This window comes from Amblyraja radiata, chromosome 37 (assembly GCF_010909765.2).
Source record: "Amblyraja radiata isolate CabotCenter1 chromosome 37, sAmbRad1.1.pri, whole genome shotgun sequence".
NCBI lineage: Eukaryota > Metazoa > Chordata > Chondrichthyes > Rajiformes > Rajidae > Amblyraja > Amblyraja radiata.
This window is the reverse complement of record NC_045992.1, coordinates 2,306,943-2,334,379: the sequence shown is the minus strand read 5'-3', so window position 1 is coordinate 2,334,379 and position 27,437 is coordinate 2,306,943. Positions and strand designations below refer to the sequence as shown.

General features: G+C 45.8%; 1 protein-coding gene across 1 annotated transcript in view; it reads left to right on the top strand.

The window, feature by feature from the left end:
* The first annotated feature begins 10,306 nt into the window (after nt 1-10,306).
* Nucleotides 10,307-27,437, top strand: part of zcchc24 (zinc finger CCHC-type containing 24) — a 122,488-nt gene continuing 105,357 nt past the window's right edge. The window contains exons 1-2 of the mRNA XM_033012839.1: nt 10,307-10,710; nt 17,013-17,213. Coding sequence (XP_032868730.1) covers nt 10,480-10,710; nt 17,013-17,213 — 432 coding nt within the window. The 5' untranslated portion in view covers nt 10,307-10,479. The remainder of the gene's footprint in view (nt 10,711-17,012; nt 17,214-27,437) is intronic.

Genomic DNA, 27,437 nt, shown 5'->3' with positions numbered 1-27,437 from the left:
TCCATTGAGGTCATTTGCCCCAATTGTGCAGGGTCCATAATGTTTAGAACATGTGTTACTTATTTCCATTCTACACACTGTGACATTGGCAAACTTGGAAATGAAGCTTCCGCTAGGTAGATGTGAACATCTTGTAAATTATTATAAATGAATATGAGGAGCCGCAAGGAACTGCAGATGCTGGAATCTTGAGCGAAACACAAAGTACTGGAGCAACTCAGCAGGTCTGACAGCATCTGTGGAGGGAATGGACAGACGACATTTTGATTCGGGACCCTTCTTCAGACTGAGGCAAGGTCCCGACCCGACACATTCCCTCTGCTGAGTGTCCCTCTGTCACTTTGAGTTTTGCATTGGGTATTTGGTCTACTCTTGGTGCTTGAGGGACCCCATTGATGAAGAAGGTTCCTCTCGGTGGTGGAGCTGCTGCCTTACAGCGCCACAGACCCGGGTTCGATCCTGATTATGGGTGCCATCTGTACGCAGTTTGTACCTTCTTTATGTGACACCGTGGGTTTTCTCCGGGTGCTCCGGTTTCCCACCATCTTCCAAAGACGTGCAGGTTTGGAGGTTAATTGGCTTCTGTAAATTGTCCCTAGTGTGAAGGAGAGAACAGGTGATCTTTTGTCAGTGCGGACTTGATGGACTAAAGGGTCTGTTTCCATGCTAGATCTCTACATTAAACCAATGACAATACAGAATCTGAAGAAGGGTCTCGACCCGAAACGTTGCCTATTTCCTTTGCTCCATAGATGCTGCCTCACCCGCTGAGTTATTCCAGCATTTTTGTCTACCTTCGATTTTCCTGCATCTGCAGTTCCTTCTTAAACATTACAGAGTTGCTGTCCACATACTAGATTAGGTTATTGGATCACTAACCCTAGGTGAAAATGTGGGAAACATTTTAAAATCTCAGTATTTTAAAAATCTGGGCAATTGCATTCTGTTAAAATTATTTAATACAGTCTGGTATAGATAATGCCGGGTTTGCCTGACATATGTTTGAAGGAATTTGTCTGTTTGAGTCCATCAGTTTTGTGTATTTAGGTTGGCAATAGACATGGTTTTAATCATTCCTCGTTTTCTGTGCTCTTGTTCCATGTGTTATGTGGTTCAAGGCTGCTGGGATCGTGGAATCTGATTTACAAACAGTCCGGAGGAAGCCAGCTGTTTAAATCGACTCCATTTAAAAAACACATTTTATTTTGTGCACTTATTTTGAGTCAGGACCCTTCTTCAGACTTGTAGAAGGGTCTTCAGGCAATTTGTTGGATCTGCCTTTGAGACTTCATTGCTGGGGTGAAGGCTTGATATATGTGTGTGTGTGTGTATGGATAGTGCCTTCACGATTAAACAATGATATAATGACCCACGTACCTATACACATCTGAACTGACCCTGCATGTGTACACTCATCCGCACACTTTCAGAATTGCTCAAATAAGATGGAGACCGACATCTTCCTGACTATATTGTGTTGTGCTGCTGCAAGTTAGAATGTCATTGTTCTGTCTGGAACATATTGACAATAAAACCCTTTTTTAACTCATGACTATCTCTTTCACGCTGCTTGACCTGCTGAGTTCCTCCAGCACTTTGTGTGTTCCTTTGTGCATGAACCAGCATCTGCAGTTCCATTTTTTATGCGTTCATAAGTAATAGGCGTAGAATTAGACCATTCGGCCCATCGAGTCTACTCAGTCATTCAATCATGGCTGATCGATCTCTCCCTCCTAACCCCATTCTCCTGCCTTCTCCCCAAAACCCCTGACACCCGTACTAATTAATAATCTATCTATCTCTGCCTTTAAAATATTGCCTGTGGGGGCCAAGTCAATGAATTCCACAGATTCACCACCATCTGCCTAAAGAAATTACTCCTCATCTCCTTCCTAAAGGAACATCTTTTTATTCTGATTCTTTAATCTCTGGTCCTAAACTCTCCCACTAGTGGAAACATCCTCTCCTCATCCACTCTATCCAAGCCTCCTCTCACTTTTGTGATGTCCTACTGAGACATGCGCCCATATCTTCCACCATGCCACCTTTCTTTTCCCTTTCCCCTGTCCCCTTCTTCACATTTCACTCCTCTCCTCTCCTTATCTCATACCCTTACAGACCTCAATAGAGTGGACGTGGAGAGGATGATTCCACTAGTGGGAGACTCCTTTGACCAGAGGCCACAGCCTCAGAATAAAAGGATGTACCTTTAGAATGGAGGTGAGGAGGAATTTCTTTAGCCAGAGGGTGATGAATCTGTGGATTTCATTGCCATAGATGGCAGTGGAGACGAGGACATTGAGTATTTTTAAAGTGGAGATTGATAGGTTCTTGATTAGTAAGGGTGTCAAAGGTTATGGGGAGAGCTCGTTCCATACACCCACCACCCTGTGTGTGAAAATGTTACCCCTCAGATTTCTATTAAATCTTTCCCTCTTCACCTTAAACCTATGTCCGTTGGTCCTCGATTCCCCTACTCTGGACAAGAGTGTGTATCTTTTTTTATACAAAGGGTGGTGGGTGTATGGAATGAGCTGCTGGAGGAGGTAGTTGAGGCTGGGACTATCGCAACGTTTAAGAAGCATTTAGAGAGGAATAGCTACTTCCCCCACAGCCATCAGGCTATTAAACTCGGCTTGGACAAAACTGTGAACATTAATAGCCCATTATCTGTTATTTGCAATTTATCAGTTTATTTATTCATGTGTGTATATATTTATATCATGGTATATGGACACACTGATCTGTTTTGTAGTCAATGCCTACTATGTTCTGTTGTGCAGAAGCAAAGCAAGAATTTCATTGTCCTATCAGGGACACATGACAATAAACTCTCTTGAATCTTCAATCTTGAACATGGATAGGCCAAGTTTAGAGAATTCTGGGCCAAACGCATGCAGGTGGGACTAGTGCAGATGGGGCATCGTGGCCGGTGTGGGCAAGTTGGGCCGAGTGGCCTGTGTCCACACTATGTGAGTCTAGGCCTCTATATTAACCTGCAAGTTGTGAAAATGCCCAGACTTGTGAAAAGGCCCATTCCCATTGTCTTTCACTTGCGGGCGGGTGGTCCAGCTGAATTAGCATTCCATGTTCCCAGTGTGAACACGAACGAACGCCCTCAGTGAGTTTATTGAACAAGGGCTGAGTTTGTGTCCACTGCTATTCCTTCAGGGTTGCCGGTCTGAATTTGACCTCGTTTAGAGCCCAGCCACTCAGTCAGGATATAAAAATAACTGGTTGTTAAAGACTGTATGAATATTTTCACACCATGTCATATTGATCATTTGTGAGGCATTTAACAGCAGGAATCCACTTATGAAGTACACAGCCCACAAACTCATTAACTCAATTGCTCGAAGGGCATTTCACTAAAGTCGCACCATGTATATTAAGCTTTTATGGGTGGCTTCCATTTTATTCCTTTCCGTAGAGTTTATATTTCTGTAACTTTGTAAAGAAAAAAGAAAAATCTGATCTTGGGCTTAATTCAAAACATATGATTGTTACGTTAGTATAAACTCAATGCATTTTATAATTCACCCCTTGAATCCCTGCCAAGCACACAGGACTTGTTTAATATACCAGTAGAGTAACTTCAACCTAAACAGGGAGTGTAGGAAGGAACTGCAGATGCTGGTTTACACCGAAGATAGACACAAAATGCTGGAGTAACTCAGCGGGACATGCTGCATCTCTGGAGAAAAAGAATAGGTGACGTTTCGGGTTGAGATCCTTCTTCAGACTGAAGAAGGGATTTGATCCGAAACGTCACCCATTCCTTCTCTCCAGAGATGCTGTCTGACCCGCTGAGTTACTCCAGCATTTTGTGTCTATCTTCAGTTTAAACCAGCATCTGCAGTTCCTTCCTGCACAGATGTTAGGCTCGCTGGTCTACAGTTTCCAGGCTATGACTACAAACTAAATGTAACCTTGTTCCAGTGCAGTTCTCGTAACAGATGCAATCACTTCTCCAAATGGCTTCATATAATGACCAATCCTGGATTATAATTGTCACTCTGACTGCACTTGATCATAATATGTTTTGAAACATCAATTGTAACCCCAAACTTCACATAGACCAAAACATCCACTAATCTAACTGCCTCATTACAGACAGAGTTTCAACATATTCCCAACACCACAAATTCTATGGATACACAAAAATGCTGGAGAAACTCAACGGGTGCAGCAGCATCTATGGAGCGAAGGAAATAGGCAACATTTCGGGACGAAACCCTTCCGGGTTTCGGCCCGAAACGTTGCCTATTTCCTTCAGGGTTTCGTCCCGAAACGTTGCCTATTTCCTTCGCTCCATAGATGCTGCCGCACCCGCTGAGTTTCTCCAGCATTTCTGTCTACCATCGATTTTCCAGCATCTGCACAGTTCCTTCTTGAACACCACAAATTCTATAATTGCATCCCCCAACTTGCATTTCTCCTGCAACTCTATTTTCTTTCTTGATTTGACCCTAAAGGGCCTGTCCCACTTAGGTGACTGCGGGGACTAGTTTTAATGGAATTCACCTACGACACCTGGTGACAATCTACAACAGCACCTACGTCAACCTACGTCAGCAAAACCTGTTGCCGAGCATTTTTCACCATGTTGAAAATTTTGCAGCAGTCCCCTGAAGTAGCATAAAAAATGGCCTAAGTGGGACAGAGAGTCCCTCGACTCTCTCTTCTTTGACCGCCCTTCTATAGCTGCAAAGTCATTGCCTGTACCCTTCCCTCTCTGGGTTGTGCCCAGCTCGCACTTACAGCCACTTTGTGGGCCAACAGTACGTCCGTGCCCCTGGAGACGGAACACAGCCGTGTCCACAAGGACTTTGGAGGCCTTCCGTCAATGCTGGTCGCCCAGAGGTGGGGGGAGTGAGTGCAATGTGGATACGACTGACAACGCCGTCACCTGATGGTTGACGTTGCAGACATACGTTACATGACGGTTGATGCTACATATACGGTTTGATCAATACAGTATATTGTGAACTGCAAATTTGTAATTAAAATTCCTTATTAAGGAAGGAATGACATTAGCAGAGTTGCTATATTGCAGTTTGTGCATCATTGATTTTAGTCTGAAGAAGGGTCTCGACCCGAAACATCACCTATTCCTTCTCTCCAGAGATGCTGCCTGTCCCGCTGAGATACTCCAGCTTTTTGTGTCTATCTTTGGTTTAAACCAGTTCCTTCCTACACTGCTATCACTGATCTCAGCTGAGGTGTTGACCTGAGACCCCACCTTTCTCCCAGGTTGATATAAAACATCCCCTTGCAATGATCCAAAGACATTATCTCCAGGCATTGTGGCCAGACTTTATCCCTCACTCTGCACCACATATTCAGCTTGCTTGGTCAACTCCACGCTGCCATGGCGTGAGCTTGCTGTGTACAGGGATGATGCAGAGTTTCCTGCACCAGTGACTACACCTGGAAAAGTGCTGCAATTGTCCTGGGACATTCTGAGAAGGATATGAAAGGTGCTATACAAATGCAAGTCCCACTCGATGCAGGTTGGTGTTGTAGACTGGTGTGAAATGTTCACCTCTGCCTTCCCTCTCGCTCCATCCCTCTCCCACCCATTCTCCGACAATTTTCATTGTCCTCCTGATTAATGTAACTGTTTGTATCTCTCGCCATCACCTTCCCCTCAGCCGTCAATGAACTCTTGTACATTTCCTTGATCATCGCCCGCTTTAGAAACATAGAAACATAGAAAATAGGTGCAGGAGTAGGCCATTCGGCCCTTCGAGCCTGCACCGCCATTCAATATGATCATGGCTGATCATCCAACTCAGTATCCTGTACCTGCCTTCTCTCCATACACCCTGATCCCCTTAGCCACAAGGGCCACATCTAACTCCCTCTTAAATATAGCCAATGAACTGGCCTCAACTACCTTCTGTGGCAGAGAATTCCACATGTTCACCACTCTCTGTGTGAAAAATGATTTTCTCATCTCGGTCTTAAAGACTTCCCCCTTATCCTTAAACTGTGACCCTTTGTTCTGGACTTCCCCAACATCGGGAACAATCTTCCTGCATCTAGCCTGTCCAACCCCTTAAGAATTTTGTAAGTTTCTATAAGATCCCCCCTCAATCTTCTAAATTCTAGCGTGTACAAGCCGAGTCTATCCAGCCTTTCTTCATATGAAAGTCCTGCCATCCCAGGAATCAGTCTGGTGAACCTTCTCTGTACTCCCTCTATGGCAAGAATGTCTTTCCTCAGATTAGGAGACCAAAACTTTCCTTTGATCTATCCTTTTCACACCTTACCCTTCCATAACTCTAGTTTCCCTCGTCCCTGACTCTCAGTCTGAAGAAGGACCTCGACCCGAAACGTCACCCATTCCTCATCTCCAGAGATGCTGCCTATCGCGGTAAGGTACTCCAGCATTTTGTGTCTACCTTAACATTCATCCAGTTGGACTTTTGATTTGCGTTTCTTTGAAACACAGAAATTCAGAGAGGGATCTGGTGGCAACTTCCATGATGTTTCCGAGTTCTCTCACAATCTAAACCAATCCAACTAATCCTGGGATTTCAGGAGAGATTGCAACTTTGTGCGCTGCATTAAGTTTGAGTGATTTCATTAATTTGTCACTTGCGCAAACCCTTTAAATCCATTAGATCCTCTCACATTTGTCGCTGATGTATTAACAGGATTAACTTCCAGCTTGCCATAGTTGGAAATTGGCAATGAGATGCCAAGCCACTGACTGACTGCCAGTCATTGCGAAACGGCCACCAACTCTTGCTTGACTTTTGTGTTAAACAAACAGCAAAGTTCACATTTATCGCCAATGACAAACCCATTGATGAAACCACAGCTGATGTTAGGATGAGGAAAAGAAAACAGTCGGGGGAAAACAACATTTTAAACAAATAAACGAAATATGAAAGTGAATGCTTAATCTCTGCACATCTAATGGGCCTGTCCCACTTACGCAACTTTTTCGGCGACTGCCGGCACCCGTCATAGGTCGTTGCAGGTCGCTGACAATGTTCAACATGTTGAAAATCCAGCGGCGACCAGAACAAGGTACGACTCTTTGGGCGACTACTCACGACCAGACAGGCTTCACCCCGCGACATGTCACCAGGGTGTCGCCTGTATGGTCGTGAGTCGTCTCCTCAGTCGCCCAAATCCTCCACCCCGGTACCCTCTCTCATGCACATTTATCTAGCAATAGTCATGGACTCGTAGAGCGATACAGCGTGGAAACAGGCCCTTCGGCCCAACTTGCCCACACCGGCCAACATGTCCCATCTACACTAGCCCTATCTGCCTGTATTTGGTCCATAGCCCTCCAAACCTGTCCTATCCATGTGCCAGTCTAACTGTTTATTAAACATTGGGATAGTCCCCGCCTTAACTATCTCCTCTGGCAGCTTGTTCCATACAGAAGGCAGGAACGGGGTACTGATTGGGGATGATCAGCCATGATCACATTGAATGGTGGTGCTGGCTCGAAGGGCCAAATGGCCTACTCCTGCGCCTATTGTCTATTGTCTACTGACCCACCACCCTTTGTGTGTGGAAAAAGCTACCCCTCAGATTCCTATTAAATCTTTTCCCCTTCACCTTGAACCTGTGTCCTCTGATCTCTGGTCCAAGATTCACCTACTCTGGGCAAAATATATTTTAGCACATTTTAAGAAATGAATTCACAAACTGCAGCCTGTGGTGGGATGGCAGTGTGTAATCCCACCACGGATTTACCCCTCTCTCTCTCCCTCTCCCCCTCTCCCCCACCAGCCCGTGTGGGACCGTTACTTCTGACTCCACCTTCAAACTCAGTGGAAGGCGTAATATTGGCCATAGTCCGCAGTTTGCCCCGCCTCGTCCCGACAACACCACCGGATGAAACCACACGCCGCAGATTTATTCCAATTTCAATATAGGATCTTTGCATTAAACCGCACACTCTTCGCCTCAGTGGTCGTATTGTAAATGCAACGTTTAAAAACGAGCGCCGTGCCACCGAAGATGACACTATTCAGGGCGGAGACTTGGCAGGGAGATTGTAACGGAATAAGGTAGACAAAAATGCTGGAGAAACTCAGCGGGTGCGGCAGCATCTATGGAGCGAAGGAAATAGGCGACGTTGCATTTTTGTCTACCTTCGATTTTCCAGCATCTGCAGTTCCTTCTTAAACACTTTGTAACGGAATAATATGGTTCTCCTTTGAAGAAGAAGGGTCTCGACCCGAAACGTCTCTCCACAGATGCTGCCTGTCCCGCTGAGTTACTCCAGCTTTCTGTGTCTATCTATGGTTCCCCTTTGAGCTTGTAAAGAGGGGGAGAGGTTCTGGTTCTGTGATGAACCGGGCCATTATCTGCACCAAAGTCGGGCTGAGATTGACTGACATGACCACTTTGCCGATCTTTAAGCACCAAGTGCTGGAGGAACTCAGCGGGTCAGGCAGCGTCTGTAGATGGAATTGGCAGGACATTGAAACATAGAAAATATGTGCAGGAGTAGGCCATTCGGCCCTTCGAGCCTGCACCGCCATTCAATATGATCATGGCTGATCATCCAACTAAGTATCCTGTACCTGCCTTCTCTCCATACCCCCTGATCCCTTTAGCCACAAGGGCCACATCTAACTCCCTCTTAAATATAGTCAATGAATTGGCCTCAACTACATTCTGTGGCAGAGAATTCCACATATTCACCATTCTCTGTGTGAATTTTTTTTCTCATCTCGGTCCTAAAAGGCTTCCCCCTTATCCTTAAACTGTGATCCCGTGTTCTGGACTTCCCCAACATCGGGAACAATCTTCCTGCATCTAGCATTGAAGAAGGGTCGCAACCCGAATCATCCCCATCCATCCCCACCACAGATGCAAGCTCTTAGAGAAGTTGGGACCAGACTCGTGTACGATGGTAGATGGGAACTGCAGATGCTGGTTTAAACTGAAGACAGACACAAAATGCTGGAGTAACTCAGCGGGACAGGCAGCATCTCTGGGGAGAAGGAATGGGTGACGTTTCAGGTTGAGACCTTCCTTCGGACTTCTGAATTTCGGACTTCTGAAGAAGGGTCTCGACCCGAAACGTCACCCATTCCTTCTCTCCAGAGATGTTGCCTGTCCCGCTGAGTTACTCCAACACTTTGTTTCATTTTATTAATTAATCAGCATCTGCCGTTCCTTGTTTCTGTGCGGGAAGGAACTGCAGATGCTGGCTTACTCCGGTGATAGATACAACATGCTGGAGTAAGGTACACAAAAATGCTGGAGAAACTCAGCGGGTGCAGCAGCATCTATGGAGCGAAGGAAATAGGTGACGTTGCGGGTTGAGACTTTTCTTCAGACTCTGGTTTTTAGTTTAATCTCTATTTTTTCGGGCAAGTTTTTCTTTTGTCAAGCAGCGCCTACAGTCCCTTGTGTCTAAAAGTGATTCCGTTATTCAGTCGTTATTCTTCACTCCACATTCCTGCAACATTGTGTAGGGAGGAGCTGCAGATGCTGGTTTAAACCGGAGATAGACACGAAAAGCTGGAGTAACTGAATGGGACAGGCAGCACTTCTGGAGGGTCTCGACCCGAAACATCACCGAGTCCTTCTCTCCAGATTTGCTGCCTGGCCCGCTGAGTTACTCCAGCATTTTGTGTCTGTCTTCAACTTTTTTTGTGCCTATTTCTGAAAGATTGTTGGTTTTGGCGGACAAAGCCCGGGTTGTGGGCTGGGCTGTACCGGAGAGAGAGAGGGAGGGAGAGAGAGAGGAAGAGGGGGGAGAGGGAGGGAGAGGGGAGAGGGGAGAGAGATAGAGATTGAGATTGAGAGAATGAGGGAGAGGGAGAAAGATTGAGGGACGGAGAGTAAGGGAGGGAGGGAGAGAGAGAGGGGAGAGGGAGTGGTAACTTCATTGTCCCTCAGACACATGACAATAAACTCTCTTGACTTGAGAGGGAGAGATATTGAGCAAAGATCTTATATAGGATCTTTGATATTGAGTGAGGAAGGGACAGAGGGGAGGGGGGAGAGGGAGAACGGGAGGGAGGGAGAGAGAGGAGGGGAGGGAGGGGAGAGAGGGGGGAGAGATAGAGAGGGAGAAGGAGAGAGAGAGAAAGTGGTGTAAGTTCCACTTTAAGGGGAATGTCAGCTGCCGGAGTAACTGGGCAACGCGGCGACTCTGGGACGAGGTGTATCAATAAGTTGGTGATGTAGTTCCGGGAGCCCGGCCACAGCTCGCCATTGGTTGTTGGGCAGCTAGTCTTACCCGGGGGAATAAAGAGCTAGCGGATTAGTTTAAACCTTTCGCCCAACAGAGAGAGGGAAAGCGAGCAGGAGGGAGGGAGGGAGGGTGGGAGGGGGAGAAGAAGGAAAAAAAACTCAATTGACAAGTTCTCACAACTGGTAGAAAACAAAAGGCGTTGGTGGTCTGGGACTTTCTCTGGTACACACACACACACACACACACACACACACACAGATAGACTCACTCCCTGCACAGCAAGAGGGGGACAAAGAATGAGTTTGCTTTCTGCAATCGATACCAACGCCTCGGTTTATCAGCCGGCGCAACTGTTGAACTGGGTCTATCTGTCTCTACAAGACGCCCACCAACCCAGCGCCTTCGATGCCTTCCGACCGGAGCCGGCCTCTCATCACCAAGACCTCAACTATGCTAAAGCGGCCGATCTGGGATCTTCGCTGTGTTCCAACTATCTCAACAACTTTTCCCAACTGCACAGGAACGAGGTGCGAGTACAACCTCCACTACTTCTCTCAAAATGCATTGAAGCGCTTTCTAGTAATAATGCCTCTTTAATAACAAAAAAACAAAAGTTATGCTCGACTTTCTTAACGTTCGCCTGGTCTCTTTAACATCCGCCATTAGCCTGAATGTATCTGCTGTGTTTTGTAACTTCTGTGAGCTTTTGCTGTGCGGGGCAACGTACAATTCTCAAGCCGTTGACATGTTAGCCATTAAGAGGATAGTTCTCCATACAATACACTCGCACAGTCACTGTATTCTCTCCTGCCCGCTAGCCCATTGAGAACTGCGTTTTTGTTTTCAACATTTAAAATCTTGTGCGATCTCCTCAACTTTCCTCTCCCCCCCCCCCCCTCCCCTGCCCCGTCTGGCAATTATTCCCACTGACAGCTCGTTGGAAATATTCCATTCGTTCGCCCAAACTAGCTAGGAATTAGTGATTCTGGAGTTGGAAACTGAACGACGTGTTTGTCCACTTGCTTCTCAGTTGAAAGTCAGAGAGGAGAGTGGGTCTGAAGAAGGGTCTCGACCAATTCCTCCCTTCCATAGATGCTGCCTGTCCCGCTGAGTTACTCCAACATTTTGTGCCTGTCTCGGGACTTAAGTGTATTTTGTAAAGGTTGCGAGTCTGTAGGCCGGTGGTGTGAGCAGTATGGAGCCAGAGGGGGAGACGGGGAGGCGGTTTTGACTACGTTGAGCAGCCTCTATCAAACCAAGGGGTGGCCATTACTTGAGAGCAGAGATATCTGTTTGCTTTAACACTGACAGAAAGAACGCGTCACCTCGGCGCTGGCCATCGCTATCTGCGTTAATATATACTTGCAGATGAAAGGATAGATTGTTAAGAGTTTGGACTTAAAAGGGCAATGTTGGATGGAGCTTTTAAGGCAGTCGGGAGGTGTAAAGAGAAGGTCTTAAGGAAGTAATTTCTGGTCCCACTTAAAATATTTCTAAGTGCGATTAGTGCGGGTGTCAGGGGTTTGTGGGGAGGGGGTTGAGAGGGAGAGATAGATCAGCCATGATTGAATGGCGGAGTAGGCTGGATGGGCCGAATGGCCTAATCCTGCTCTTGCATCTTATGAACTGATGATGAAAATGCCCACATTCAGAGAGAGAGGGTGATTTCAGAAGTTATATAAAGTGGCCACAGTTTGAGTGTGAGGTTGACTGTCCCGGGACAGAGATACAAGTTCACGTGTGGTAGGGGCAGAATTAGGCCATTCGGCCCATCAAGTCTGCTCTGGCATTCAATCATGGCTGATCTATCTTTGCCGTCTCAACCCCATTCTCCTGCCTTCACCCCACAAACTTTGATGATGATGATGCCTTCCTATGTGTGTTTATGGCCATCAGTTGATGAACTGCATTCCCCACCTTGTGGCCATTTCAGTCAGTTTAGTTTATTGTCGAGTGTACTGAGGTACAGTGAAAAGCTTTGGTTGCGTGCTATCCAGATAGCGGAAAGACAATACATGATTGTCATGGGTGTGTGGGAAGGTCACTACCAAGGGAGTAGAGGACTTGAGGGAGCGAAGAATTTAAATGGGGCCCATATTTGTTGGGGAAGACTCCTTGATTTAATTAAGGTATATGTTGAAGGAAGACATTTTGTTAAGCGACCAAGCTTATTTGATTTACAGAATCAATTTACAAAAGGTAAAGGCTGGATGGGGCTCTTAAAGATAGCGGAGTCAGGGGATATGGGGAGAAGGCAGGAACGGGGTACTGATTGGGGATGATCAGCCGTGATCACATTGAATGGCGGTGCTGGTTCGAAGGGCCGAATGGCCTGCTCCTGCACCTATTGTCTAAAAGGGTGGCACAGTGGATAGAACTGCTGCCTCACAGAGCCAGGGACCCGGGTTCAGTCCTGACCTTGGTCACTGTCAGTGTGGAGTTTGCAAGTTCTCCCCGTGACCGCTTGGCTTTCTTCCGAGTGCTCCGGTTTCCTCCCACATCCCAAAGACATGTGGAATTGGTGCTATGTGACAATAAATGTAACTTGAACTTGAATTGTAAGTTAATTGGCTTCTGGAAATTGCCCCTAGTATTGGTGAGAAAGTGGGATAACATAGAACTAACGTGAGTGGGTGATTGGTGGTTGGTTTGGACTCGCTGGTCTGAAGAGCCTCTTTCCGCGCTGTATCTTTTGATCAACAAATGTATTTATTGGTGGTTTGGTGAAGTGTGTCCCTCTGAACAGAGCATGTTATTTGTCAATGACATTGTAGTGTGCGTCTCTGTGTACGACATCTGAAAATCAAGAAATACTTGGAGATATAATTTTGGTCTTTGGAGAAGATTGTATTAAACCTTGTTCTTCGTATCTGGTTCCCAACTCGTGGTGTAATGTCTCACGGAAAGAGGCCCTTTGGCCCAACTCATCTATGCTGACCAAGTAGCCCATATACCCATTTTTGTCTCACCTCTTCACGCTTCCTGTCCATCGCCCTGTCCAAATTTATTTTAAAAGTCTTTATTGTACCCCCAGTCACTTTCTCCTTCTATTTATACACCACGCTCTGTCTGAAGAAGTTGCCCCTCATGTCCCTTTTAAATCTTTCTCCTCTCACCTTTAACCTGCCCTTTAGTTTCTAATTCAATTTCCATGAGAACAAGACACTGTGCATTCACTCTATCATTGCTCTGTGTTATATTGTGCTTCTCTGTAGATCACCCCTCAGTCTCTGACTCCACTAGGCTGCCCAACCTCTTCCTATGACTTGGGCCATCGAGTCCCGGCAACATTCGTCTAAACCTTTGCCCATTTCTCCATCTTAGTGCTGTATTTAACTTAGCAGTTAAATGCTCACTGTACTTTTAAGTGCGGCCTCACCACCATCTAGTACAACAGCAACATAATCTCAATGACCTGGCTCAGCTGCTAAAGGCCAGCAGGCTAAATGCCCCCTTTTACCTGTTGAGCCACCTTCGGGCAACTATGTACTTGGACTCCTAGACCCATTTGTTCATAGAATTGTGCTGTAGGAGTAGTTACTACTGGGTTACTTGGGCCAGAAGTCTGGGCAGAAGAAGACTGATAGCTGATTGTATTCATATTGTGCCATGGTTCATAACTGCAGTCGGCCAATACATGTATTCATCAAAAAGGACCCAAAGTACTGGCTGGAGTAACTCAGCGGGTCAGGCAGCATCTGTGGAGATCATGGATAGGTGACGTTTCACAGAGTGCTGGAGTAACTCAGCGGGTCAGGCAGCATCTCTGGAGAACATGGATAGGTGACGTTTCACAGAGTTCAGTGTGTGTATATACACACATACTCAAACAAACAAACAATTATAGTGCAATAATAATCTGTTGTAGTTCAGAGCTTTTTGGTGTCGTGTTCATACGCTAAGATGTTGTCAGTATCATCGATTCATGCAGCAGGAATACAGTTCAACTCCTCCAGATTCTCCATCTACGCGAGTCGCATTGGCCCACCTTTGGCCCGTATCCCTCTAAACCTTTCCCATCCATGCCCTTTACCCAAAGGCAGTAGCTGACATTTGTCAGAGTTAAGTTGCATCTTCCATTTCCTGGCCCACTTCCATTATTGTGAGCTAGAGCTAGAGGAAGGATGTAGAAAAGATTCACTCCCGTATTCCCAGGACTGGAGTGTTTTAGTTACAGGCCCATTCTTAGTCACGTGTGTGACCACCCCCCCAAAAAAAGATGAAGATTGTGCAATACATCTCTTCTAATTCTGAAAGCATTCCGGGTATATTGTTTCGTGCTGTATATAGGATTGGTATTTTTTTTGGTTTATCAAGTAAGATCTTTGTATGTTATGCTGACAATGTTTGTTTAAGGTCAGAGGAAAAATATGGCTGGGATTTATTGATTTCTTTATTTACAAATACTTTATTCAAAAAACAAAAATCAACATACAAAGGAGTAGATCGTTCATATCAATACGTAGCCTGTATCAATACGACTGGGATTAGGAGGCAGGGATCAGCTATGATTGAATGGCGGGATAGACTTGATGGGCCGAATGGTGACCTCAGACGGAAGCATTTTGCAAACTCGGTGAATTTTAAAAAGCTGGAATGTTCATATCTTTAGCAGACATGCATTATAGTTCTGTAGGTGGGAAAGTAGCAATGGATAAGATTATTCTCTTACAAGAATTCCTTCAATGTATTACGGCGTGGTCACGTGTGTGACGTTTCTTGGTTCGCTTTCCAGAGAATGGGTCGATAAAGTGAGGCAGAACAGGCAGGAGTTTTTTTTTCCTGCAAGGGAGCGTAGGAAGCTGCAGGGTGACCTTATAGAAGTTTATAGATATCTTGTGCCCTGGACCAAGAAGGGGGTGGGAGAATGAGGATAATGTCCAGTGTAATTCTGTACATAATGTGGGTGCATCAACCTCCACCAACTCATTGTCACCCAAGATGAACTCACAATGCTGGTGTACTCTGAACATTAATAGACCATTATCTGTTTATTTGTACTTTATTTGTTTATTTATTCATGTGTGTATATATTTATATAATGGTATATGGACACACTGATCTGTTCTGTATTCATGCCTACTATATTCTGCTGTTCTGAAGCAAAAGTAAGAATGTCATTGTCCTATCTGGGACTCATGACAATAAACTCTCTTGACTTGACTCTTGTAGCTCAATGGGTCAGGCAGCATCTTTGGAGAGAAGGAATGGGTGATGTTTCTGGTCGAGACCACTGATTGTCACAGAAGTCTTTTGCAAAGAGTGGTGCCCGAGGAGTGGGCAGCAGAGAGTTAATGGCGATGACCTTTCCAACAAGCCGTATTATATATATTCACTTCAGATCCCACAAAGCAGCCTTGTCACCATGACAGCTGACCTGGGCAAGAACACAGATGGAAGATTACATCGAGAGCTACACCATCAAAGCTTATTTATTTCACGAGGTCCAACTCTCCACAGATTCGTAGATACTGGTTTACACCCATTCCTTCTCTCCAGAGATGCTGCCTGTCCCACTGAGTTACTCCAGCATTTTGTGTCTATCTCCACAAATTCCTCAAATTATATTCAAGTTGAACATCAGCCATCGGTGCTTTAATCATCAGTCTCCATTAATGTTAGATGACTGGGACTTGTGAGCTGAAAACTAAGGTGTAGCTTTTAGTTTTTTGCCTGTCATGTGTGCCTAGGTACTGTGAAAGCTTTGCTATCCAAACAGCTCAAATAATACTATACATATGAATGCAATCAAGTCAAACTCGAGTACAATGGGCACAGCATGGTAGCATAGAGGTAGAGCTACTGCCTTACAGCGCCAGAGACCCGGGTTCGATCCCGACTACGGGTGCTTGTATGTACGGAGTTTGTAGATTCATCCCTTGACTTGCGTGGGTTTCTCCGAGATCTTCGGTTTCCTCCCACGCTCCAAATACGTACAGGTTTGTAGGTTAATTGGTTTGGTGTAAATGTAAATTGTCCCTAGTGTGTGTAGGGTAGTGTTAATGCGTGGACATCGCTGGTCGGTGCGGACTCGGTGGGCCAAAGGACCTGTTTCCGCGCTGTATCTCTAAACTAAACTAAACTAACCAAAGGGGAAGATACAAAATGCAGAATAATGTTCTCAGGATTGTAGCTCACCAGTCCCAGATACAAAGTTCCATGTCCGCAGTGGGGTGGCTTATAAAACAACAAACATTACTGACGGCATGTCAGAGATTGAATCATATTTACCCTTGCCCCATAACACACAATGCCAACAGGTAAAGGGTATGTCTCCAGGATATTGAATCAGCCTGCTTTTCTTTTTTTTTAATGTTCATTAGTCATTGGAGCAGAATTAGGCCATTCGGCCCATCCAGTCTACTCCGCCATTCAATCATGGCTGATCTATCTTTCCCTCTCAACCCCATTTTCTTGCCTTCTCCCCATCACCTTTGACACCCTTACTAATTAAGAATCTGTCAATCTCCGCTTTAAACATATACACGGACTAAGCCTCCACCGCCGTCTGTGGCAATGAATTCCACAGATTCACCTCCCTCTGGCCAAATAAATTCCTCCTCATCTCCTTTCTAAAGGTACGTCCTTTAATTCTGAGGCTGTGCCCTCTGGTCCTAGACACTCCCACTAATGGAAACATCCTCTCCACATCCACTGTAAGCGTGTAAGATAAGGAGATCTTTGATGGTATCTGTTGCAATTTTGTGCCTGACTGTCATGTTTTGAAGATATGAAGTGGACTATCAGCAGAAATATGCAGTCCATGAATGGTCACGTTTTTGCATTGGAGCGGTGAATTGAGAATAATTGTACGTTTCCCATTCTCCAGCCCATCAGCAGTGGATTGTACAAGAATGCTTCCCCCTACGGTTCTCTGAGTAACATCGTGGACGGTCTCAGCTCCCTGACGGACCACTTCTCGGACCTATCCCTATCGGTGGAACCTCGTAAGCCGGGCAAGAGGCCTCCCCCCAACTACTTATGCCACCTCTGCTTCAACAAAGGACATTACATCAAGGACTGCCCCCAGGTAAGACCACTTTGAATCTTGTAACAGAGGTACAGGACCTCGGCCGTGTGTGGTTAGATGGGGTGAATACTATGGATGATAGATGAACATTGTAGCATTGAGGTCTCCAGGTGGATCACACTTGGCATTGTGTTACATTTTGTGTAAAGAAAGCCAGGTTGTGTGAAAAATGCCAGAATATAACCGTGTTTCACCTTAAATATTCGCATATATGCATCTCAAAAGGTACCAAATATATATATATTTTTTTGGTCTTTTTTTAAAATTGTTATTTTATTAGAAGTTAAGTACAGTAATATGGCACCGTAGATACCTAGTATATATTGATGTTACATTTCATGTACAGCTTCTTATTTTTATTTTTTTTAATTTTAACAATAATATGGAGACAGAAAGAAAATAGAGAGAAAAGAAGAAGATGTAGGGAGCAGAAGAATAAAGGAGAGATAGCTATTTATTATTCTTGAGCACCATTCACCCTATCCTGAAACAGATCATTTCTAAGTTTGTGTTGCAGCATATGCTTGTAAGAAGTTGACAAATGGAGACCAGCAAATCCTTAAGAATTGGTCTACTTTGTCTGTGGTGAGGAATCTCATTTCTTCAAGATGTAGGGTGTCCTACATGTTTGAAATCCACGTTCTAACCATTGGTATCGTACCAAATATTTTTAATTTGCTATTATTAGAAAAACATTTGGTGTCTTTTGAGATCTGTGGCTGTCCTTGTATTTTCATTAATATTAGCAAACTAATCCGCAGGGGATTGTGGAAAGCAATTGGGAATTATCATTGACTCAGTGGTTTGGTGAATGGCTTCCATGGTGTCCATGGGGGGCATTCCAGCGCCCGCCGGGGGCTCCAACTTGTGGCTTTTGGACCGGGAGCGGGGCCGTACATCGCCCGGCGCGGCCTAAAATGGCCGTGGGACTTGCCATCGCCCGCCTGGGGCTTCAACATCGGGAGAAAAATGGAGAGCAGGGGAGAGAAAAGACTTTGCCTTCCATCACAGTGAGGAGGAGGTTCACTGTGATGGATGTTTGTGTGAATTAAATTGGCTGTGTTTCTAGTAGGAATTGTTTTTGTTTGTATGGCTGAAGAAACAGAACATTTGAGCTTGAGCCTCACTGAGGTTCAAATGACAATAAATATTGTATTGTATTGCATTGTCCTGTCCTGGTTTGGTCGCACGTTTTTAAGAAAGAGTTGGAAAAATGAGTTCTGATTACAACAACGACTCATTCAGAGTACCTGTGTACCTGAGCTGAATAACCTGATGTGTTTCCAGTGTTCTGGGAGCTTGAGCAATCCTTGATTGTAAGAATTAGTTTCATCGGCATTAAAATTCACCATTGTCCACTTGATCTCCTTTGACCTGGTGGACAAAAATGCTGGAGAAACTCAGCGGGTGAGGCAGCATCTATGGAGCGAAGGAATAGGTGACGTTTCGGAGGGTCTCGACCCGAAACGTCACCTATTCCTTTGCTCCATAGATGCTGCCTCACCCGCTGAGTTTCTCCAGCATTTTTGTCTACCTTCGATTTTTCCAGCATCTGCAGTTCTTTCTTAAACATCCTTTAACCTGCCCATCCCACCAGTAACTGGGGTTGGCAAATAGTATCCATGTTTTGAAAGCAAAACGACACGAATGTAAGTTTGTTTAAGAAGGAACTGCAGATGCTGGAAAATCGAAGGTAGACAAAAATGCTGGAGAAACTCAGCGGGTGCAGCAGCATCTATGGAGCGAAGGAAATAGGCGACGTTTCGGGCCGAAACCCTTCTTCAGACTGTAAGTTCTGTATGTTTGACATCTATTTCTGGCATGAAGTTTTGTCCCTGGAAGAAAACCAATTAATTTTCCCATGAGGTTCTGTGGCGTTCCTATTTTTCGGTATTAAACTGAGCAATTCAAGCCCTCACTATGACATGGAGTAGATTGAACTGGGTGCAGGGCTGTGAATTCTCAAACTCATGACAGCCAGGTAGATGGAGTTGCAAAGTTGAAATGGGATTTGATTTAATCCAGTTGTTGAGAGTTCCCTCTCCCCTGACTCGCAGTCTGAAGAAGGGTCTCGACCCGAAACCTCACCCATTACTTCTCTCTAGAGATGCTGCCTGTTTCGCTGAGTTACTCCAGCATTTTGTGTCTACCTTTGTTGTAAAGGACTATTTCATCGGCATGACCATGCATAGTGCTTGCACAATTAACACCAAACTATTCTTAATAGTTATTCTAAAGTAGATCTCTTGATGTGCCTTTTCAAGATGAAGAGTTCAAGAGACATTTAAGGGCCTGTCCCACGAGCATGCGACTGCATGCGGCAAGCGCAACCAAACCAGAAGCGGGGGTCGCGCAGGTCGAGTGATCCCCGTACGAGTTGACGTGAAGTTCGAGCGAAGTTCACGGGAAGTTCGCACTAGACGTACGCCGTCAAGACGCTGCGTACGCCGTTGAGAAGCGGCGGTGCGTAGGGCCTCAATGCGGCTGCGGGCCGGCAGGCCGTTGCCGCGGGGAATTTTTGAACACGGTCAGTTTTTCGAAGCCCCGTACGATGTCGGGACCAGCTCCGCACAGCTCCATACGGCTCCGGCGATCGAAGTGGGACCGGCCCCGCGAGGCCTTACGGCTCAAGCGACCACGTTAGGTCGTGCTTGCCGCATGGAGTCACATGCTCGTGGGACAGGCCCTTTACTGTCACATGCACCAATTGGTACAGTGAGATTTGAATTTTTGCTTATCTTTCATTAATTTGTCCTATGTACCTTTTCGTATCCCTCGGTTACCGCTCCACTGACTCTCAGTCTGAAGAAGGGTCTCGACCTGAAAAGTCGCCTATTCCTTTTCTACAGAGATGCTGCCTGTCCCGCTGAGTTACTCCAGCACTTTGTATCTACAGCTGATGGGCATTTCCTGTCAGTAACAACTGTGGGCTGTGCAGGCAAATCTATTCTGATTTTTTCGCTGTGAGTTTGCGAATATAGATGGGCCTGTAAAGACTGTGGCAGTTTCCGCTAATGGAATGAGTTTTGCATTCTTGGTTGCTCCATGGGTTTGGGGGAGGGGGGGAAGAGGGTTGTCGGATTACAGCAGTAGGAAATGCTCAAGTTGTGTCTCATTCTGCTTCAGCAGCCACATTGAAGCAGGCTGGGATCTCGGCTGCTGATCTGCTAGTTAATAAACTCCAGATGCCTGTCCCTAATACACAGCCACTGTCCCCCTGAGTCGGGCTATGTGTTGTATCGTTCCGTTTCTCTCCAGCTTGACCTCCCAGCCGGAGAGGGTTGGAAATGTGAGATGTTACAGAATCCAAACGCTCTAAAGGACACAGACATCTCGCACTTGGAAATGCCTTCGGAAACAAAGTCGTTACTGGAGTCAAGAGTACAACACGAAAAATCACGGGAGCGCTGGTTTTAATTATCCAGTGTTTGATGCCCAGAGTAAAAAAAAATAATCTATATTAACAGAAGATAGACACAAAAAGCTGGAGTAACTCAGCGGGTCAGACAGCATCTTTGGAAGCATAGAAAATAGGTGCAGGAGTAGGCCATTCGGCCCTTCGAGCCTGCACCGCCATTCAATATGATCATGGCTGATCATCCAACTCAGTATCCTGTACCTGCCTTCTCTCCATACCCTCTGATACCTTTAGCCACAAGGGCCACATCCAACTCCCTCTTAAATATAGCCAATGAACTGGCCTCAACTACCTTCTGTGGCAGAGAATTCCACAGATTCACCACTCTCCACAGAATTCCAGAGATTAATAGAAAAGGTATTGGTGATGTTTTGGGTTGAGACCCTCTGTCTGAAGAAAGGTCTCGACCCGAAACGTCACCTATTCCTTTACTCCAGCGATGTTGTCTGACCCGCTGAGTTACTCCAGCATTTTGTGTCTATCTATGCTTTAAACCAGCACCTGCAGTTCATTCATATTCTCTTTATTATCAGGCTTAGTTTAAATAAACAAAGAAATAAATATTTCATTTGGTATAAAAGCCAATCTAGTGTAATCATTCTATGAACAGTGAATGGGTAAGCCATACTTTTCACAGTAGTAAATTTCACATTATTGACATCATTTGTTCATTGTAGTGCAGGAGGCTGAATATAATCTTAAAGAGGGGTATAAATTCATGAGGGGGATAAATAGGATGGATACATGTTTTAAAAAAAAAATTACTCAGAGTAGTTAAATCAGGAAATAGGGGAGTTTCAATTGAGAGGGGATAGATCTAACAGGAATCTGAGGGACAATCTCTTCACTCAGTGGTGGGTGTATGGAACGAGTTGCCGGATCAGGTAGTTAAGGCAGGTACCACAACAATATTTAAAAAATAACTTGGATGGGTGCATGATTATGAAAGGTTTAGAGGGAAATGGTCCAAAACTGGCAAGTGAGAAAGGCACAAATGCTGGAGTAACTCAGCGGGACAGGCAGCATCTCTGGAGAGAAGGAATGGGTGACATTGTGGGTTGAGACCCTTCTTCAGACCCTTCTTCTGAAGAAGGGTCTCGACCCAAAATGTTCCAATTCCTTCTCCCTGGAGATGCTGCCTGTCCCGCTGAGTTACCCCAGCATTTTGTGTCTATCTTCGCTGCAGTTCCTTCCTACATGGGCAAATGAGACTAGCTTATTTGGGGGGGGGGGGGGGGATCTTGGTTGGCATGGACAAGATGGGCCGAAGGGCCTGTATTCTTGTGTCTCTCTATTTCGGATTTTTTTTTCAATCTGCCGTTGCTAAGGCCTATTTCCTCAGTTCTTTAGGATATTTTCTCAAACAAGAAAATCCAGGTACTCTAATCCAGATTATCTATTGAACACAGCTAAATCTTTCAGGGACATTAACCATTAACTGGGTTGACCCCATTTGGACGAGCAGCGAACGAGTATTTATCTGTAATTCAAGGCTGCTCGATTCACCCTTAACAACCTCCCAATTCGTCAATTCAGTGTTAGTTTTATAACCAGCTGCAGTTTACTTTAGGAGCAGCAAATGGTTTCACCCTTTTTGGAATGAGCGCACACTTAGTGCTTTGTGAAATTCAGCTGGCAAGGGCCCTGGAGTGATACCTGCTGTTGAATCTTAAAGATACAACAACAATGAAGCTACTTGCTAAGTGGAAAGGTAGACAAAAATGCTGGAGAAACTCAGCGGGCGAGGCAGCATCTATGGAGCGAAGGAATTCTATTCTAGGGGTAAATTCATCGATTGGGGTGGGGTCAGAACTTGGAGTGTTGCCTTTCCCACCACACCAGCACTCTGCGTCTTGTTTTGTAAGCCAGCATCTGCAGTCCCAGGTGCCGACATTTCGCCCTCAGTTGATTTGGCCACCGGTGACCACTGATGAATGATCATAGGATGGGTGCCGAATGCTGGAGTAACTCAGCGGGTCAGGCAGCATCTCTGGAGAAAGGCACGGTGGCGCAGCGGTAGAGTTGCTGCCTTACAACGCTTGCGGCGTCAGAGACCCGGGTTCGATCCTGACTACCAGACTGTCGCAGGAAACATGTTCCCGATGTTGGGGGAGTCCAGAACTGGGGGCCACAGTTTAAGAATAAGGAGTAAGCCATTTAGAACGGAGATGAAGAAACACCTTTTCTCACAGAGTGGTGAGCCTGTGGAATTCTCTGCCTCGGAGGGTGGTGGAGGCCGGTTCTCTGGATGCTTTCAAGAGAGAGCTAGATAGGGCTCTTAGAAATAGCGGAGTCAGGGGATATGGGGAGAAGGCAGGAACGGGGTACAGATTGGGGATGATCAGACATGATCACATAGAATGGCGGTGCTGGCTCGAAGGGCCGAATGGCCTACTCATGCACCTATTGTCTATTGTCTACCGTGACCACATGGGTTTTCTCCGAGATCTTCAGTTTCCTCCCACACTCCAAAGACGTGCAGGTTTGGAGGTTAATTTGCTTGGTTTAAGTGTAAATTATCCCTAGTGTGTGTAGGATAGGGTTTTGGGGACAGAGCCTTCTCCAGGGCAGCTCCCAGGCTCTGGAACTCACTCCCCCAACTGATCCGCAATTCCTTGTCCCTCACCATCTTCCAGTCCCGCCTCAAGACCCATCTCTTCACCTCTGCCTATCCTTAGCCCCACGTCCCCGTCCCTTTTCATCTGTGCATTAATTGCCTCATACTGTGTTTTGTATTGAATTCTGTCATTACTTTGTGTACTAGTCATGTCTCTACTATTTATTTCATTCCCCTTACATGTTTTTCCTCTACATGCTCAATTTTTGTAAGGTGTCCTTGAGACTCTTGAAAGGCGCCCATAAATAAAATTTATTATTATTATTATTAGGATAGTTTTAGTGTGCGTGGATCGCTGGTCGGCGTGGACTCGGTGGGCTGAAGGGCCTGTATCTCCGCTGTATCTCTAAATGAAACTAAAAGGAATAGGTGACGTTTTGGGCCGAGATCCTTCTTCACGGGGCTCAGGAGCGGATTGGATCATCACTGCCTGCTTTGGAAACGCGTTACATACAAGCACCAGGGCTCGACTTCCGTCAATGCTCAAGTCTTTGTCTTTAAATAGCTTTGAACTGTTTCTTGTTCTCTTTCAACCATCGAGAGCAGTTGCAGCTGCTTTGTATTTATATCTGATATGATATATGATCGTTCCTTGCAGAGACATAAATCCAGCCACGCTCATATGCTCAAAACTAACCCGCCATCCCAAATTGAGAAATAATTCTACGTGCAAAGTAATGTGAACATTTCAATGAAATATAGTTTGTGTTGCCTGGAGATGCCAGATGTGCTGGAGATATTTTACATTAGCAAAGCCAGATGTTTCTGCAACATTCTTTGTATCTCATTCACTAAAGTCCAACGTTAAACATTTTTGTTCAATGCACGCAGGTTAATTTTAACAGCAGATGCTGGTTTAAACCGCAGGTCGACACAAAAAGCTGGAGTAACTCAGCGGGACAGGCAGCATCTCTGGAGAGGAGGAATGGGTGACGTTTCGGGTCGAGACCCTTCTTCAGATAATTAACTCTCACTGTTGGACTGAATCTTTAGGGGTGACACGATGCCACCATTGGTGACACGGTGGAGCAGCATTAGAGTTGCTGCTTTATGCCCCTGTCCCACTTAGGAAACCTGAACGGAAACCTCTGGAGACTTTGCGCCCCTCCCAAGGTTTCTGTGCGGTTCCCGGAGGTTTTTGTCAGTCTCCCTACCTGCTTCCACTACCTGCAACCTCCGGCAACTGCACGGAAACCTTGGGTGGGGCGCAAAGTCTCCAGAGGTTTCCGTTCAGGTTTCCTAAGTGGGACAGGGGCATAACAGCACCAAAGACCCAGGTTCAATCCTCACTCCGTGTCCTGGCTACGTAGAGCTTGTACATTCTCACTGTGAACTGTGTGGGTTTTCTCCAGGTGCTCCGGTTCTCTCCCACACTCCAGGGGCGTGTAGGTTAATTGGTTCCGGTAAAACGTCCTGTGTGTATCGGATGCGCTAGGGGATAACGAAGAACTCGTGCATGATTGACGGATGATTGATGGTAGGCGTGGACTCGATGGGCCGAAGGGCCTGTTTCCACAATGCCTCTCTAAGCTAAACTAAACTAAATACTAGCCACTGTTTTTCCCTTGTTGGTTCAGTGTCTACATCTCCAGTATCTACGTCGAACCTGGGTCTTCAGCGCTGAGAAGCAGCAGTTCTCCTGCCACCAATACAATACAATACAATCAGTTTCATTCACATGAAGTACAAGTGAAATGAATTTGCCAGCAGCAGTACAATGATACAATGCATACCACTGTGCCACCCTGTGTGTCTGTAAACAGGCATGCACTTGTGACCAGATTGTTATGTGAGGTTGATTGAGGAGGAACTGGTGAGGAGGACACCAAGGATTCCTCTTGGCAATAATCTTCTGAATGGGAATCGAATGCTCAACAAGTCTCTGAAGCTAGACACAAAATAACTCAGCGGGACAGGCAGCATTTCCGGATTGCAGGAATGGTTGACGCTTCGTGTCGAGACCCTTCTTCAGACTGAGAGTCAGGGGAGACGGAGACACAGAGGTAAGGAAGTGCAAGTGTTTAAGAAGGAACTGCAGATGCTGGAAAATCGAAGGTAGACAAAAGTGCTGGAGAAACTCAGCGGGTGCAGCAGCATCTATGGAGCGAAGGAAAGAGGCAACGTTTCGTCCCGAAATAGATGCTGCTGCACCCGCTGAGTTTCTCCAGCACTTTTGTCTACCTCAGGAAGTGTAAGGCCTGACTCTCAGTCTGAAGAAGGGTCTCGACCTGAAACGTCACCCATTCCTTCTCTCCAGAGATGCTGCCTGTCCCACTGAGTTGCTCCAGCATTTTGTGTCTATCTTCGATGTAAACCAGCATCTGCAGTTCCTTCCCACATGTAAAGAATCAAGATATTTATATCACAGAGGAAGGCCATTCTGGCCATAACTTCAATGCCAGCCATAAATGGACTTTATGCCACGTCTCTTCAACAGCCCATCAGATGTTTTGGTCTCCTAATCTGAGGAAAGACATTCTTGCCATAGAGGGAGTACAGAGAAGGTTCACCAGACTGATTCCTGGGAAGGCAGGACTTTCATGTGAAGAAAGACTGGATAGACTCGGCTTGTACTCGCTAGAATTTAGAAGATTGAGGGGGGATCTTATAGAAACTTACAAAATTCTTAAGGGGTTGGACAGGCTAGATGCAGGAAGATTATTCCCGAAGTTGGGGAAGTCCAGAACTAGAGGTCACAGTTTAAGGATAAGAGGGAAGTCTTTTAGGACCGAGATGACAAAATCATTTTTTACACAGAGAGTGGTGAATCTGTGGAATTCTCTGCCACAGAAGGTAGTTGAGGCCAGTTCATTGGCTATATTTAAGAGGGAGTTAGATGTGGCCCTTGTGGCTAAAGGGATCAGGGGGTATGGAGAGAAGGCAGGGATGGGATACTGAGTTGGATGATCAGCCATGATCATATCGAATGGCGAATGGTGCAGGCTCGAAGGGTCCTGCACATATTTTCTATGTCTATGTCTATGTTCTGCCTTCTTCAGTCTGAAGAAAGGTCTCGACCCGAAACGTCACCACTTCCTTCTCCCCAGAGATGCTGCCTGTCTCGCTGAGTTACTCCAGCTTTCTTCTGTATCCATCTTTGGTTTAAACCAGCATCTGCAGTTCCTTCCTACACAGAATAAAATGCTCCTAATACAAACTCCTCTGATTTTCCTCCTTGCTTGACAGGCCCTGGTGGGTTTGTTTTTTTAACGGCGCTGTGCATGGCTTACCTTGCTAGGACGTCCTTAAAAAAGGAAATCTAACTTTGAAGCATAAACTTGGGTTTCCTGCCAGCTGCTGCATGTTAAATAACGCAGCCTTCCTCTGCATTCGCTGAGATTACAATGACCACACTTCCTCTCGAGCTGCTCCCCGCCCTCGGGTCGAGCAGTCATGCAGTAACACTTGCCGAAAATACGCCAGCACTCCTTGTTCAGATTCTCGTAGTGGGTATTCCTTAGGTGACAGGAGGCAGATGGAGTCTTGTAGGCCTGTCCCACGGGCGACTGCCAGGGACTAGTTTCAATGGGTTCAGCAGCATCTATGGAGCGAAGGAAATAGGCAACGTTTCGTCCCAAAACCCTGAAGGAAATAGGCAACGTTTCGGGCCGAAACCCGGAAGGGTTTCGGCCCGAAACGTTGCCTATTTCCTTTGCTCCATAGATGCTTGAACAAGTTAGGGCTTTATTCTTTGGAGCGCAGAAGGTTAAGGGGGGACTTGATAGAGGTTTTTAAAATTATGAGAGGGATAGACAGAGTTGATGTGGAAAAGCTTTTCCCACTGAGAGTAGGGAAGATTCAAACAAGGGGACATGACTTGAGAATTAAGGGACTGAAGTTTAGGGGTAACATGAGGGGGAACTTCTTTACTCAGAGAGTGGTAGCTGTGTGGAATGAGCTTCCAGTGAAGGTGGTGGAGGCAGGTTCGTTTTTATCATTTAAAAATAAATTGGATAGTTATATGGATGGGAAAGGAATGGAGGGTTATGGTCTGAGCGCAGGTATATGGGACTAGGGGAGATTATGTGTTCGGCACGAACTAGAAGGGTCGAGATGGCCTGTTTCCGTGCTGTAATTGTTATATGGTTATATGGTTATATGCTGCTGCACCCGCTGAGTTTCTCCAGCAATTCTGTCTACCTTCAATTTTCCAGCATCTGCAGTTCCTTCTTAAACACTAGTTTTAATG